The 16880-nt window shown below is 35.7% G+C and overlaps 1 protein-coding gene across 1 annotated transcript in view; it reads right to left on the bottom strand.

Moving 5' to 3' along the window:
* The window catches only part of MICU1 (mitochondrial calcium uptake 1), a 272079-nt gene that overhangs the window by 214043 nt on the left and 41156 nt on the right, over positions 1–16880 (bottom strand). Inside the window, exon 3 of the mRNA XM_049854813.1 lies at positions 7203–7365. Coding sequence (XP_049710770.1) covers positions 7203–7365 — 163 coding nt within the window. The remainder of the gene's footprint in view (positions 1–7202; positions 7366–16880) is intronic.

Below are 16880 nucleotides of genomic sequence, written 5' to 3'. Positions count from 1 at the left end.
ACACAATGGAATACTACTCATCGATAAAGAACAGTGAGGAATCTGTGAAATATTTCATAACATGGAGGAATCTAGAAGGCATTATGCTGAGTGAAATCAGTCAGTTGCAAAAGGACAAATATTGTATAAGACCACTATTATAAGAACTCAAGAAACAGTTTAAACAGAGAAGAAAATATTCTTCAATGGTTACAAGAGGGACGGAGGGTGGGAGAGGAGTATTCACTAATTAGATAGTAGATGAGAACTACTTTAGGTGAAGGGAAAGACAACACACAATACAGGGGAGGTCAACACAACTGGACTAAACCAAAAACAAAGAAGTTTCCTGAATAAACTGAATGCTTCAAAGGCCAGCATAGCAGGGGCGGGGGTCTGGGAACCATGGTTTCAGGGGACATCTAAGTCGATTGGCATAATAAAATCTATTAAGAAAACATTTCTGCATCCCACTTTGGAGAGTGGCGTCCGGGGTCTTAAATGCTAGCAAGCAGCCATCTAAGATGCATCAATTGGTCTCAATCCACCTGGATCAAAGGAGAATGAAGAACACCAAGGACACAAGGTAATTATGAGCCCAAGATGCAGAAAGGGCCACATAAACCAGAGGCTACATCAGCCTGAGACCAGAAGAACTAGATGGTGCCCAGCTACACCCAATGACTGCCCTGACAGGGAACACAACAGAGAACCCCTGAGGGAGCAGGAGAGCAATGGGATGCAGACCCCAAATTCTCATAAAGAGACCAGACTTAATGGTCTGACTGAGACTAGAAGGACCCCAGTGGTCATGGGCCCCAGACCTTCTGTTGGCCCAGGACAGGAACCATTCCCAAAGCCAACTCTTCAGACAGGGATTGGACTGGACCATGGGTTGGAGAGGGATGCTGGTGAGGAGTGAGCTTCTTGGATCAGGTGGACACTTGAGACTATGTTGGCATTTCCTCCCTGGAGGGGTGGTGAGAGGGTAGAGGCGGTTAGAAGCTGGTGAAATGGGCACGAAAAGAGAAGAGTGGAGGGAGGGAGTGGGCTGTTTCATTAGGGGGAGAGCAATTGGGAGTATGTAGCAAGAGGTATACAAGTTTTTGTGTGAGAGACGGACTTGATTTGTAAACTTGCACTTAAAGCACGATGAAAAATTTTTGAAAAAAGAATAATTTTAAGACTGAAAATCAGATAAGTTTATTGTTACAAGAATCACTGAATATCATCATATGCTGCTGAATATTATTAATCTGGCCACAATTTGGGCCATTACATGTACATTTTACTGTATCATTAATATAAACCAATCATTTTACATGGCTAAAGAGTTTTAGTTTGAAACAACAGGTCAAAGTAATAGTCATTATGTGCTCCCACACTAGTATAATTTAGTCTAGACAAACTTCATAGTAAATATTTTGCTTTTTTTTTTTACTTAGCAATATAACTTGAAGATCATTCCATATCAATTGATATGGAGCTGTCTCCTTTTAAATGGTGACTTTAAAAGGAACACTCCAAACCTGTTACCTTGGAGTTGATCTCAACTCATAGCGACCCTATAGGACAGAGTAGAACAGCCTCACAGGGTTCCCAAGTCTATAATCTTTACAGAATCAGAGTGCCACATCTTTCTCCTGTGGGGTGGCTGTTGTGTTCGAATCACCAACCTTTCGGTTCGCAGCTGAGCACTTAATCACTGCGCCACCAGGGTTCCTTAAAAGAACACTAACAAATTATTATACAAAGGTTCAGAATACAGCATCCAAGATAACAAAAGCTTAAAGGCTAAGATATATAAAAAAAACTGCTGAAGAATTTTCAGATGTTTAGTCTGGAGAAAAGATTTACTAAGGGAATCACAATAATTCATTCAATCATTTACTTAAAATTTTCATGAAAATAATTACATTAAGACGGTTTTCTTCAACAAAACTCCAGGGCTCAGTTTGATCAAATTTCAGGTATTATGTTTCCTATATTAACTGTACCAAAGAGTAGCTAAATAGTAGTTGTAACCAAATAGTAGGTAAGAAGTGTCTCTGTAAACCGTTCCAATTAATAAATGAAAAAGGTATGATAAGCTTAGAATATCATCATTTTGCAAAAGCAAAGGGAGTGAATTAACCAATGAATTCACAGACGTAGGCACTGAACATCAATAGTGACAGTGAATTCCTGTGGGCCCTGATGTCGGAAATAATACATAAGACTTGGAATGCGGGGGGGGGGGGGGGGCAGACCTTGGAAAAGGTAACAGGCAGAAAGATTTCGTAAATGTACTTTGTGTCTTACACACTTTCTCTCAAAAGGTGGCGTATAACACCTAATCTGTAACCCAACATTTATCCTCTTTTTTTCTCTAGTCAATCTGTGGCCATGAATAATGACCAGCTGTCATAGGATGATCTCTTAAAGTCCAGGTTCAGTGACACCAATCTCATCAGGTTAAAAAAAGCAAATTAGTTTTTGGCAGTGAAATTAATAACACATAACAAGAGCTCCTATACGAACATTCTTAAATGTCACTGAAAATCAGGACCGACATATCTAAGAACATGTTTTTCCATTGACAGTATCTTACTGATAGTAAAAGCATGTTTATGAAAATTTCTTCTATATTTTTGCCCATGTTGAAAAATCTCTGAGGCCTAATCACCTTGATTCTTGGCCTCTTTTAAAACAAGTATATTAATTATTGTAGATTAAATTGCTATTACAAATAGACCCCAAAATGCAATGGCTCAAATAAAATGAAAGTATATTTCTCATTCAAGTACAGTCCAGAGTGGGTGTTTCAGGTTTGCAGGTAGCCATAAGATCCTTCAGGAACCCAGGCTGAAAGCATGACATTAACTGACCTATGGCACACCATGAACAAAGCCTTATAACTAAAACATGTTATGTTAAAATGAAACTAAAGGGGCACATCAGCCCAGGGCAAGGACTAGAAGGGAAGAGGGGACAGGAAAGCTGGTAATAGGGAACCCAGCATCGAGAAGGGAAAGGGTTGACATGACGTGGGGTTGTTAACCAATGTCATGAAACAATATATATACCACCTATTTAATATGAAGCTACTTTGCCCTGCAAATCTTCATCTAAAGTACTATTAAAAAAAAAACAAAACCCAAAAACATGTTATGTTCGAAGAATGCAATGGAATAAGCAAGGAGTTTGGAGTTATAGAGATATCAGTGACCAGCTGTTTGACTTTAGACAAGTTACTTAATTGTTCCAAGCTTCAGTTTCTTCATCTATCAAAGATTAGAAGAAATTTTATATATATGTGCATGTATACACACAAATATACATACACACACACACATATATATACCGTGCCTGGCAAATAGAAAATGCTCAATGTTAGTCTTTCCTTTCCCTATCCTTATTCACTTATGTCTTAAGTAAACTCATATGGGTTTCCAGTCATCTGATCAGTTTTCTTAGCATTTTGTTTGGCGTGTTTTACATCTTTTGTATTCATGTTTTCCTATCAATCAATTTAAATTATTTACAACTGCCAATGAAATAATTTGGCCTTTTAAAATAAAATAACTAAAAATAGTCATTTATTTATTTAAGTAATTTCCATTTTTAAAATGAAGATGCCACTAAACCCTGCCTCAAACAAGCTGAGAGCTCAGAAACAACAGTGCAGGCAAAGCTGCCAGAAATGTAAAAATAATCAACAAGGAGGTCTTTACTGAGCAAGAGTCTAAGAGGCAGCAACACTTTCTGGAATTGAATCTCACAATTCAAAGAGCAACTTTATATCTGAAAAGTACAGAAATGACTGAGACTTCCAATCGAGTCATAATTTTCAGTTTTAAGCTCTCTGTACTCCAAAAATACACCAAAGATTGATAAAACATAAAACGGGAAAATTAAAAAGCCATAACAAGTTCAAAGCAAAGATAATTATCTCTGTGTGTCATGGACTGAACAGAAACATACTGTGGTTGGAAGAACTAAACTTTTGTGTCTTTATTACCCCAGTCTGAAAATAGGCAAACCAGGTCACGGCTTCAGAGTTTATAAAATAATGGGCCATGAGTGTGTCCAAAATGAGGGATGGGCCCTAAGCCAAGTTCACTGCATAAAACCAGGAGCTGGTGCAGAGCTTCTCTTAACCATGAAAAGAGGGTGAAGAACTTTTTGCCAGTTGCTGCATAGAGATAATGCTCATATGAAACTCTATACTTAAGGCATCAAGTGAAATAATCCATAGCTTTGCCCCCAGAATCTGGGCCAAACTGCTTGTGGCCTCAGTGACTGGATCTTTAATACAATGGGATGCCAGCCCAGAGCTGCCAATATGAGACTTAATTCTTGACAAACAAGCCTCACAGGTGAGTGAAAGCAGCCACAAAACCACTAAGTAGGAAAAAGTAAGCATAAAACAAAATAAAAAGTTCAACAAGCTCCCATATGAAATGAGCCTGTACACCAAAATTCTAAAATACTTAAGAAAAAAAATGCTAGGTAAGCACAAAATGCTAGACAGGCACAGTAAGCAGGGGATGGATTCACTTATGATAAAAAGAAAACGAACCAACCTAAGAATGGTTTTTAAATAAGTATGTTTAGAATCCTAAAAGATCTGAAAGGAAAACACACTTACACATGTGTGTGCTCACATACACACATGCGTGCACACACACAGATATTGTTAAGTAAAAGGAAATTAGAAATACTGGAAACTAAAAATATTATCATTGAAATAAAAAAAACAAATATATGGCATCAATTCTAGAATACTGTAAAAAGGGAGTTATTGAACTACAAGATACTAACTAAAGAACTGATCCTGAATGTTAACATAAAGAAGTAATGAGAAAAAGCATGAAAGATGAGTTAAGAAATACGCAAGATACGTTGTGAGGATCCAACAGACATATAACGGTAGTTCCAAAAGAAAAGACTAAAGAGATGAGCAGCAAAGCAATACTGAAGCAATATGTGAGAATATTTCAGAATTGAAGACATGAGGTTTAATAAGGTAGAATTAAAAAAAAAATGAAACAAAACAAAAAGGGAGAAGCACACATAGACTAAGGATAATAGTATGCTCTGAATGAAGTGGTATGACTGACCCAACTCTTTGACCTAAGCATTTTTTTTTTTTAAATAACATTTATTTTGTTTTCGACAAGGATTTACACAGTAGTTTAGGTTCTCATTCGACAACTTCTAAACAAATTGTTCGGTGACATTGGTTACATTCTTTACAATGCGTCGACATTCTCTTTACTTCTGTTCTGGTTGTTCTGTTTCCATTAACCTAATTTCCCTGCCCCCTTATCTTCTCATCTTTGTTCTAAAGTAATTGTTGACCATTTGGTCTTGTAGAGATGATTTTTTAAAGAAGCACAGTACTTGCAGGTGATAATCTTTATTTTGTGAGCCAATCTGTTATTTAGCTAAAAGGTAACCTCAGGGGCTAATTTCAGTTCAAGGTTTAAAGAGTATCTCAGGACAATTGTCTCAGGGAGTCCTCCAGTCTCAACTGGTGCAGTAAGTCTAGATTTTTTAAGAATCCAAGATTCTGTTCCACATTTTTCTCTCATTCTCTCAGGGTCCATCTATTGTGGCCCTGATCAGAACCGTAGGTAATGGTAGCCAGGTACCATCTTGTTCTTCTGGTCTCCGGGTAGATAAGACCATGGTTTGTGTAGGCTATTACTCCTGTAGACTAGTTTCTTCTCTGAGTCTTTGGTTTCCTTCTCTCTCTTTTGCTCCAAACAACTAGAGATCAATAGTTGTTTTTCAGATGGCTGCTCATAAGCTTTTAATACCCCAGACACTACGCGCCAAACTAGGATGTAGAAGAAAGACTTTATGAACAAAAGACTTTATGCCAATTGACTGAGTTTTCCCACGAGACATGGTCCTAAGCCTTCAAACCCAGAAAACTAATCCCACCAGGTGTTTGGTTATTGCTAAGAAATATCTGTAACTGTGCCCTGTATGTTCTTTATTATATATATGAATATATATGCACACATACATATACATACACACATATATACTTCACATACACATACCTATACACAAACATGCCTACATACATACATAAACCAAAACCCAAACAGTTTTAGCTGTATTTTTTATATTCACTTTTTAAAAATCTGAAGCAAATGCAGCAAAATGTTAAAACTTGACAGAGCTGAGTGGTATTAACAAATGTTCATTATATTACTCTCCATTTTTTCTGAATATTTAAAATATTACATAAAAAGAAGAGAACATAAAAGAACAAAAACAAAAGTATAAATGAAAAGTGAGGACATGGAGGACAGCATGTAGAGACCAGAGGAGCTTGGTCATGCAGAGAAAGTGAATGGGATAATAGCCAGGAAAAATGCATAATCAAAACATGGTTTCTCCAGAAAGTAAAGATAGAAGAATCTTTAAAATAGAACATCATTACATATAGACTATGCAAAAGAATAAGTAAAAAAAACAGAAGACAAAAAGAATAAGTGATAGAAAAAGTTCTTGAGGAGACAGAATGGGATTGACATGTGGGGTGATTAGCCTTGAACAGAGAAAAGACAGCTCTTTCTCTGAGACTTTAGTGAAAGAAATAAGAATTATTTCATACATAGACTCTACAGCTATCAGAGTTTGAAATTAAGGGGATTAGACTGATAACTTTGATTTTTCTGTGAATATGAAACATGGTCATTTACTGAGCAGGAGGCAAGAGGAGATACAGAAAGTAGGTTCAAGACTAAATATTTAAATTTGGGTTATTTTAGCTCCAGTATGCAAAATGGGAAGTTGACTGTAAATAAAACTGCTTGCAAAGGTAAAGTGGAACTCTCTTCTAATTCGCTCAGAGCAAGAGAATAAATAAATAAATGTATCTTTATAGAAACACTAGGGTATTTAACGACTGATTAACTTGAGATCTACAACTTTCGTTCAAATTCACCTCCATCAGATATGGATTTGGGAATATCCTAGCCATCGTCATAGTGGAAGTGAAAGTTTTCCGAGGTAAAGGCATTACATAAGAGCATGCTGTGTTAAAGACATAAAACGATGACAGTCATTTGAAATGTATGCTGCCCTCAAAGCGATTTCGTTTGTGGCAATATACATATGTTTCCAAAGAGATTTTATTCTCCCTTTACAACTGGGAAAAGAGACTCAACTGCATTATTCTACTTTACAATAGTTCTGATTAATTATAAGATTGTGTTCCATACTTTTCTGTCTCTGAATCCAGAACGTTTCTTCTTTTTCTCCTCTGGGTACGCCTCAAGACCAGTATCTGCAGCCTTTTTTTCTTCGTTACAAACTCCCCCTTCATCTTTATTCTTCCGTTCAGTCTTTAGGTTGTTTACTGATGGTGGAGATTCTGCATGGGCCCTGGATGTGCAAAGAAGAAATCTGGATTAATCACAAAGGTCCGTCAAATTAACTAAATAAGTATTCTCAGATACAATTCAGCAGGAACAACGGCAATGGTATTTGTCAGCGCTTCCACAAGAAGACAGCGGAGCTTTCCAGGTGCATTCGATTATCAACAGCAAGCAAAAACTGACAATTCAGTAGAAGCCTCTCTGGCTGATCAGAGATTGAAACTGGCAATTTATTCACTGAAGATTTTTCCAACTTCTTCCATCAAGGTAATGCCTCTACTCCTTTAAACTCCTACATTATTTAGTGTCTGAGAAGCAACCTGCAATTGAGTGTTCTGTTTGGTTCCTTATGTTTTTCCTAGAATCTACTTTGCTTTCCAACTACTAGGTTGAATCAAATGACATGGCTTTTTTTTATGGATCAAAAACTGTCAAATACTAGCAATATCATACAGCTTAACCTAATAGACAAAGTAATTAACAAGAGACTAGATCCTTCACTCTTTTTCTTTTGAGTTTCCAGAGTGCCTTACAAACCAGTGCCTTACAGAGAAAGCATGCGACGCATCTGCCACTGATGAGGCAATGCCAAGGGAAGTCCTTGTCTATGTTGACCAGAAAATGGGTTGGAAAAAAGTATACTGAGATTAAGGTACTGAAAGATGAAAAAAATTCTTAATGTATTCTTTCCATATAACTATTTACAGAAGATATGTCAGTTTTTCTTTATTTTATTTACTTGCAAATAATATTTTCTAAACACTAACAAAGACAAAGACTTATTTGAATTTGTAAGCAAAAACTATTACTGATGTCCAAAAAGCTAAAGGCTAAAAATAAACAATTTTTTACAAAGCAACAAGAAAATACCACATTGACTTAGGTTCTTTTCAAATCTGGTTCAAAAGCAAGCTTTTGACCTTAGTTCAAACCTCCTTTCACTCTTGACCAAGTGATATACCGGTCCACATCACTGTTTTAGTCTCCTCTTAAGAGCCTTGTGTATCTAAATGATAAAGGGCTATTGAAAGTGGGACTCAAGCTAAACAGCTAAATAGAATCAAGCTATACCCAACAGAAACAGACCCAGAAATGCTAGAGATGATAGAATTTGCAGAAAAGGTCTTTCAGGGTGATTATAAAATTGTTAAAATATTTAAAGGAGAACAAGAACATAAAGAAGAAAAAGATAATACTTTTAGAGATGAAAAATGCAATGTCTAAAGTAAAAGTAAAAATCACTAGATAGGCTTAGCAGATAAGATACTGTAGAAAAAAAGATCAGTAACCATGAAGACACAGCAGTAAAAACTACCAAAACTGAAGCACAGAGAGAAAAAAGGCTAAAGAAAACACAGGCAGAAGCTCGGAGACACGTGGGACAATATGAAATGGTCTAGCACATGAATGAATGAAGTTCCAGAATGTGTGCAGGGAAGGGGAGGGACAGGAAAAATTTATGAAGCAATAATGGCAAAAAATTGTCCAAATTTGATGAAAACAATAAATTCACCAACTGAAGAATGTCATTAATCCAAGCAGAATAGACACAAAGTAAACCACACTGAAACATCTCATAATCAAACTGTTGGAAAACAGTGATTAAAAAGAAAAGAAAAGATATCCTAAAATAAATATGAGTCATCTTATCAAGAGAGAGAGATACAAGATTTGTGAGTTAATTTTTTTTAACTTTTTTCAACCTCTTTTTTGAGTTGTTAAATGACCAGGAAAAAACTTTTTCCTAAGAAGTGAGATTTAAAGTTCTTAATAAAACACAGTGCTATATACTTTTTAACTTTTTAAATAACTACTTTGAAATTTATAATGATTTATCTAAATTGCAAAAGAGCAACATGCTTGATCTAAAAAAAAGTCTAATAATACAGAAAATAGATGCCACGCCCCATGAAGACTGCCAAGGAACGAAGGTACAGAAGTTGAAAAGAGAAAAGGACCTTTCCCCAGGGCTGACAGTTTAATAACCTCAGTATGATGACAAAGACACTGCAGAGTTGTTTACTCCATAACTACTATGCATCTATCTGATGTAACGGAATAGTCTGTTTTTATGTGTGTGTCTACAAATATTTCACTTACAGATAAATTTAAAAATATATTTTTCCTATTTTCCATCAATTTTCTATTCCTTTCTACTTTCCATCTGTCATTAACTTTTGTCTTTACCATTTTTTTTTAATACAAGATGATTTACTCACCAGTTGTTCTCTAACTTACAAATCATCATTTTGTCTATAAACTTGAAGCTTCTCTAGGAGCCTCCTAAAATCAACTATAAAACATATGTCAATACTTTTTGCTACTAATATTTTTCAAATGTTCCTTAAATTGTATCATAGGGAAACAACCATTTTCACAGCCATATGGATTACAAGTGTGGGTAAGAAATTAATTTACTATGCCAACCTTGTAAAACCATGTTTTATGTTCAGCCTCTTTAACTGAGCTTCAAAACATACAGACAGGAAGAACACAAAGAAAACTAAAATACAGGAATATTTTTATCAACTTTACTTTTAGCAATCCTATCCTATTCTGGATCGACACACAATTCATCTCGTTCAAGTCCTGTTCAATACGGCAAACAAATACTGAGGACTCACTATGGAAAAGGCAACGAGTTAGATGTTAAAGGATGTAAAGACGAAGAAAATAAAATTTCTTTCTCTAGGGAATTTATAATCCAGTTGGAACTACCTAGCAGTTTCAACGGGTTATTTTTTTTTTTCAACTGTTGGCTTAATATTGATTTTTATCTTTGTGTGCGATTTAAAGTTTTTACAAGGATGTAGTTTGTGTTAGACATCTCTCCTACAAACAGAGATTAAAGAAGGAAAAAAAAAATCCCTTTCCTAATATAATGCCATAAGTTGCTTGTTTTTAAAATTTTCAGATAGTTCTTGTGCCAGATAATCTGCCTCTTTTTTAATCAACCAAGTATTGAGCCTTTTAGAAATTACCACAGAATTGTCAGAGGGAGCACAGGTAAATCTGATTTCAGTTTATGACTATAATGAATAACATAATGGTATCTGACTTTCCTAATATTTTCAGAGTCATTTCTCAATAACCAAGACAAAAACAAAAACAGTTGCCGTCAAGCCGATTTCGACTCATGGTGATCCTATGTGTGCCAAAATAGAACTGAACTCCATAGGGCTTTCAATGGCTAACTTTTTTGTTCTTCATATAAATGGAATCACAAAATATGTGGTCTTGAAGTTTCTGGTATGGCATGTAAAAAGCTTGGAAGTCATCACTCCCATCTCTACAAAAACTGAAAATCAAAAACTCTTCTTAGATCCATCAGAAAATTGAGGTCACAGGGTAAACTGCCTCCATGAAAACTGGAGAGACAGGCTCATTCAGATTATTATACACAATAGTAATCTTAAAAGATAAAAAATATAATTACCTAGGAAGTCCAGTGGGACTACCAGGGTATAAAATCACTCTATGCTTCGCACAATTACTACAGACTAAAATACTGCATACACTTTATGAAAACAAAGTTTCTGCGGCTGACAAAGCCCATTAATGGGACTTTTTCTTCTGTGTATAATAAAGCACTATAGTTTCAACAATGCGAAAAGAAAGGGAGAAAATATTTGCAAATCATATATCTGATATGTTTTGCATATATGTGATATGTTTTGTTTGTTTTTTATATCTGATAAGGGTTTAATATCCAGAATATATTAAGAACTCTTACAACCCAACAATTAAAAAAAATTTTTTTTTTTAAGTGGGCGAAAGACTTGAATAGGACATTTACTCAAAGATGATATACAAATGGCCAACAAGCACATGAAAAGATGTTCAACATCATTGCCATTAAAGAATGCAAACCCAAACCACAACATGATACCATTTCATGCCCACTATGATGACTTTAATCCAAAAAAAGAAAAATTACTAGTGTTGGCAAGAACGTAGAGAAACAGGAATGCTCATATACTGCTGATGGGAATGTAAAACAGGGAAGCTGTTGTGGAAAACATTCTGGCAGTTCCTCAAAGAGTTAAATATAGAATGACCATATGACCTAGAAATTCCACTCCTAGATATACGTCCAAGAGAAATGAAAACATACGTCCACACAGAAACTGTATACCATGAATGTTTATAGCAACATTATTCATAATAGCCAACAGACAGAAACAACCCAAATGCCCATGAATGGATGAATCAATAAACAAACTGTGGTATATGCACACAAAGGAATATTACTGAGCCATAAAAAGGAATGAAGTTCTAACACATGCTATGATATGGATAAATCTTGAAAACATCATGCTAAGTGAAACATGTGTCACAAAAGACCACGTATTGCAAAATTCCACCTATATGAAATGTCCAGAATAGGCGAATCCAGACACAGAAAGCAGATTAGTGGTTACCACGGGGTGGGAGGAAGGAAGAATGGGGAGTGATTACTTTAGAGGTTAGAGTGTTTTTCTGGGGTGATGAAAAGTTTTTAAACTAAACAGAAGTGGTGGTTCCACAACATTGCGAATGCACTAAATGCCACAGAATTACACATTTTATAACAGTTGATTGCATGCTATGTGAATTTCACCTCAATTAAAAGAATGAATTGCTCAAGGTAAATCACCTGTTATTAACATCATACATTATTAAGAGTTACATGTTTTTCATGTGAAAGGGAAGGAGGTACAAAATATCCAGACTATTAAAGAGAGGTATCACTAGATTTTGAGATCAAGTTCATCAAAATATTAATGCAAAGCAAATGGAATAAACTTCAGAACAGCAAAGATTTGAGTGCAGGGCCTTGAAATGGCTCATTCAACGTTAAAATTTAAACTTGCTTTAAAACAATCAGCCCAGGGCACTTCACAATAAATCCCATACTGCTGTTGTGCTTTGTACTGGCATCACTTTTCTTCTATTTATTTTTTCTTCATCCCACTACTATTTGAGATAGCTTGAAATTTGAGGTGTAACAATAACTTAGATTATAACAACAAATATTGGTAAAACTACAGCTATTAGAATTTTGTAGGGATATAATTTCAAATTACTTTCAAACAGAAATGCAGACAGACTGCCCCACCCCTAATTTGCTTACATTTAACCAGATTATAAATCAAGATGAAGTATAACATAAATACATACATGTATTAATACAGTTGTTCATGTTCTACATGACAAATTAATAGGATAATAATGAAGATAATGATGATTCGTCCTAGACAAGTGGAAAGAAGAAAAAAATTTTTTGTCCTGCAACAAAGAAAAAGGAAAAAAACAAAACCAAAAACTATTTAACCAATAGCAAAGCATATCGGAAGAAAAGAGGCTAAAGTAGTCTGACTGCAGCAAAATTTTATTGGTTAGGTAGATGTGGATGTCTTATTGATTCATTAAAATCATTCAACAAATATTTATTAAGAGCCTACTGTGGACAGATTGTGCAATCTGTAAACTCAATCTACAGCAGCGCTAAGAAAACACAGACATTCAATGAATAAGGACAATTTTTTCCTGTTGCCACTGACCTGATTCCAACTCATGGCGACCCTATAGGACAGAGTAGAACTGCCCCACAGGGTTTCCAAGGAGCAGCTGGTAGATTCAAACTACTGACCTTTTGGTTAGCAGCTGAGCTTGTAACCACTGTGCCAAAGATAATTAGCTGCTATCATTTTATTTTTACTTTATTCTAGATTTATATCATCTTTAGTAAATAGAAATAAAGATTTCCCACATGAAGTGCAAATTTCTTAGCTTCCCTGAGGCTTTGCTGCCTATTATAATACCTTCAAATATTCACTTTAACTAAGGTTTGAATAAATGTCCACTAGATACATTATCTTGGGAGGTAATAATAAAAGGAAGGAAAATCATAACAACCATAAACATCTCAATAAATATAGAGAAAGCATTTGACAAAATTCACTAACTAAAAGAAACTCTCAGCAAATAAGGAATAGAAGAGAACGTCTTCAAACTGAACACTTTCCTCTTAAAAATGGGAGCAAGGCAAAGACGTCCAATCTCACCACTTCTATTCTACATTAAACTGGAGATCCTTGCTAATGCAATATGGAACAGAGGGATGAAAGGGCTTATAGATTGGAATGGAAGATGTAAAACTATCTTGTTTTTTTTCAGACACCAGGAATGTGTACATAGAAAAGCCTGAGGAACCAAAAAAAAAAAAAAAAAGTACTAGAGCTAATACGTGAATTTAGAAAGTTCACAGGATTCAAGGTCTGTATTTAAAAAAAAAAAATCAGTGGGCTTTCTATTTACTATCAATGAAATGTTAAAAACAGTACCATCTGTAATAGCATCAACATAAACTGCTAAAGAATAAATTTGCTCTTCAAACTCAATAATAAAAACACAAATAGCTCATTTTTGAAAAATGGGCAAAGGATCTAAGTAGCCCTTTCTCCAAAGAAGATAAACGAATGTCCAAAAAGCACATGAAAACATGCTTGACATCATTTGCCATCAGGGAAATGTAACTCAAAACCACACTGAGATACCACTTCATACTCACCAGGATGGCTATACTCAAAAGGACAGAACATAAAGGACAGAACATAACAAATGTTGGTGGGGATGTGGAGAAATTGGAACCCTCATTAACCGCTGGTGTGAATGGAAAACATACTGGCAGTTCCTCAAAAGGTCATGACCTAGCAATTCCACTTTTAGGTATATACTCAAGCGAAATGAAATCATATGTCCACACAAAAATTTGACGTAACAGCATTATTCATAATAGCCAGAAAGTTTAAACAACCCAAATGCTCATCAACTGATGAATGGATAAATAAAATCTGGTATACCATATTTCAATGTAAATAACACACACCTCCTATGTTTGTTTGCCAACCACTCCCTCCCCCAAGGTATCTTCATAAGTGTACCATGCTAATTTTTTTACAGAAATGTAAAAAAAATTAGCACAGCAATGCTTATGAAAATACCTCGTGGGGAGAGGGAGTGGTTGGCAGACATGTAGAAAAAAAAATAAGGCACGTGTTATTTGTGCAAAATACAGTATCCATAAAAAGGAATGCTACTGGTAATAAAAAGGAATGAAGTAATGATTCCTGCTACACCATGGAAGAACTTTGAAAATATGCTAAGTAAACGACACCAGACACAGAAGACCATATATTGTATGATTCAATTTATATAAAATGTCCAGAATAGACCAATCTACACAGACAGGAAGCAGAGTAGTGGTTGGCTAGGCTGTGAAGTAACTGGGATAAATGCTAGTGGATATGGGAGTTCTTTTGGGGGTGATGAAAATGTTCTGAAATATGTGGTAACAGTTGCACAACTCTGTGAATATACTAAAAACCACTACATTATCCACTTTAAGTGGGTAAAGTGTATGGTATGTAAATTATACCTCAATAAAGCTGTTGCCAAAAAAAGAATAAATTTAACAATATTAAGTGCAAGATCTATAAACTGAAAACCATAAAACATTGCTGAAAGAAGTCAAAAAGATCTAAATACATGGAAAAGTACACAATGTTTATGTAGTAAAAGACTCAATATTGTTAAAATGATGATTTTTCCCAAATTAATCTACTGTATTTAATACATTCCCATTCAAAGTCCCAACAGACCCCTCTGTATAAAATGACAAGCTGACTATAAAATTTATGTGGAAATGCAAGGATCTAAATTAAATTAAAAAACTTGCAAAAGAACAATAAACTTTGAGGACTTAAATGACATGTTTTTAAGACTGACTATATTTTTTTTATACAGTCATAGTAATCAAGAATATTGCACTGGCTTAACAAAAGACACATAGATTAAAGGACCAGAATATACCGTCAATTAATTTTCAACAAAAGCAATAGCATAAGTCAGTGGTAAAACGACAGTCTTTCAACAAATGATGCTGGAATAACTGGATATCTACATGAGGGGGCGGGGACCTCAAGCTCTGCCTTACACCAAACATAAAAATTAACTAAAAATTGATTCTAGACATAAAAGCTAAAACTTATAAGAGAAAACATGAGAAGAAACTTTTACATCTTGGAATACACAAAGATTTCCTAGACAAGAGACGAAAAGCACTAACTATGTAAGAGAAAAATCGATAAACTGGATTTCATCAAAATTAACAACTACTTTTTTTTTCAGCACAACTGGACTAAAGCAAAAGCTAAGAAGTTTCCTGAATACAGCCAAATACTTTGACGGACAGAGTAGCTGCGGCTGGGTTCTGGGGACCATGGTTTCAGGGGACATCTAGGTCAACTGGCATAACAAATTTTATCAAGAAAATGTTCTGTATTCTACTTTGATGAGTGGCGTCTGGAGTCTTAAAAGCTAGCAAGTTGCCACCTAAGATGGATCAACTGGTCCCAACCCACTTGGAGCAAAGGAGAATGAAGAACACCAAAGACACAAGGAAAATATTAGCCCAAGAGACAAAAGGGCCACATAAGCCAGAGACTACATCAGCCTGAGACCAGAAGAACTAGATGGTGCCCAGCTACCATCACTGACTGCCCTGACAGGGAACACAACAGAGTCCCTGACAGAGTGGGAGAAGAGTGTGCAGCAGAACTCAAATTCACATAAAGAGACCAGACTTAATGGTCTCACTGAGACTGGAGGAACCCCCAAAGCCATGGCCCCTAGATGCTCTGTTAACCCAGAACTAAAGCCATTCCTGAAGCCCACTCTTCAACAAAGATTAGAATAGACTATAAAACATATAATAATATTCACGAAAACTGTGTTTCTTAGTTCAAGCAGATAAACACAAGACCACATTGGCAGCTCCTGTCTGGAGGCAGGATGAGAAGGCAGAAATGGACAGGAACAGGTTGAACGGACAAAAGAAACCCAAGATGGAAAGAGGGAATGTGCTGTCACGTTACAGGGATTACAACTAATGTCACAAAACAATCGTGTATAAATTTTTGTATGAGAAATTAACTTGAGCTGTGAAATTTCACCTAAAGCACAATTAAAAAAAAAAACTGAAAACTTCTGCTTTTTGAAAAATACTGTTAAGGAAGTGAAAAGGCAAACCATTGACTGGGAGAAAATATTCATAATAAATACATATTTGACAAAGGAGTTATATCCAAAGATATAAAGAACTCTTATAGCTCAATGAGAAGACAAACAACTCATTTTTTTTTTTTTTTATATGGGGAATTTGAATAGACATTTCACAAGAGAGGACATGAAAATAGGTGGGGCCAAGATGGCAGAATAGTCAGATGCTTCCTATGGTCCCTCTTACAACAAAAAACCCCAAAAAACAAGTGAATTGACTATATATGACAATCTAGAAGCCCTGAACATCAAAGACAAAGTTGAGGAGTCGGACTGAGTGGCAGGGGGAGAGGGGGACAGTTCAGAAGCAGCAAAGAAGTGCCAGACCTGACCTAGCTGGCGCCCTGCAAGCTGGATCCTCTGGTGTATACAGGCTGACGCAAGCAGTAGCACTTGGGACATGTTTTGCCACCCTGGGAG

This window comes from Elephas maximus, chromosome 16 (assembly GCF_024166365.1).
Source record: "Elephas maximus indicus isolate mEleMax1 chromosome 16, mEleMax1 primary haplotype, whole genome shotgun sequence".
Taxonomy (NCBI): domain Eukaryota; kingdom Metazoa; phylum Chordata; class Mammalia; order Proboscidea; family Elephantidae; genus Elephas; species Elephas maximus.
This window is presented reverse-complemented; position numbering and strand designations above follow the sequence as displayed.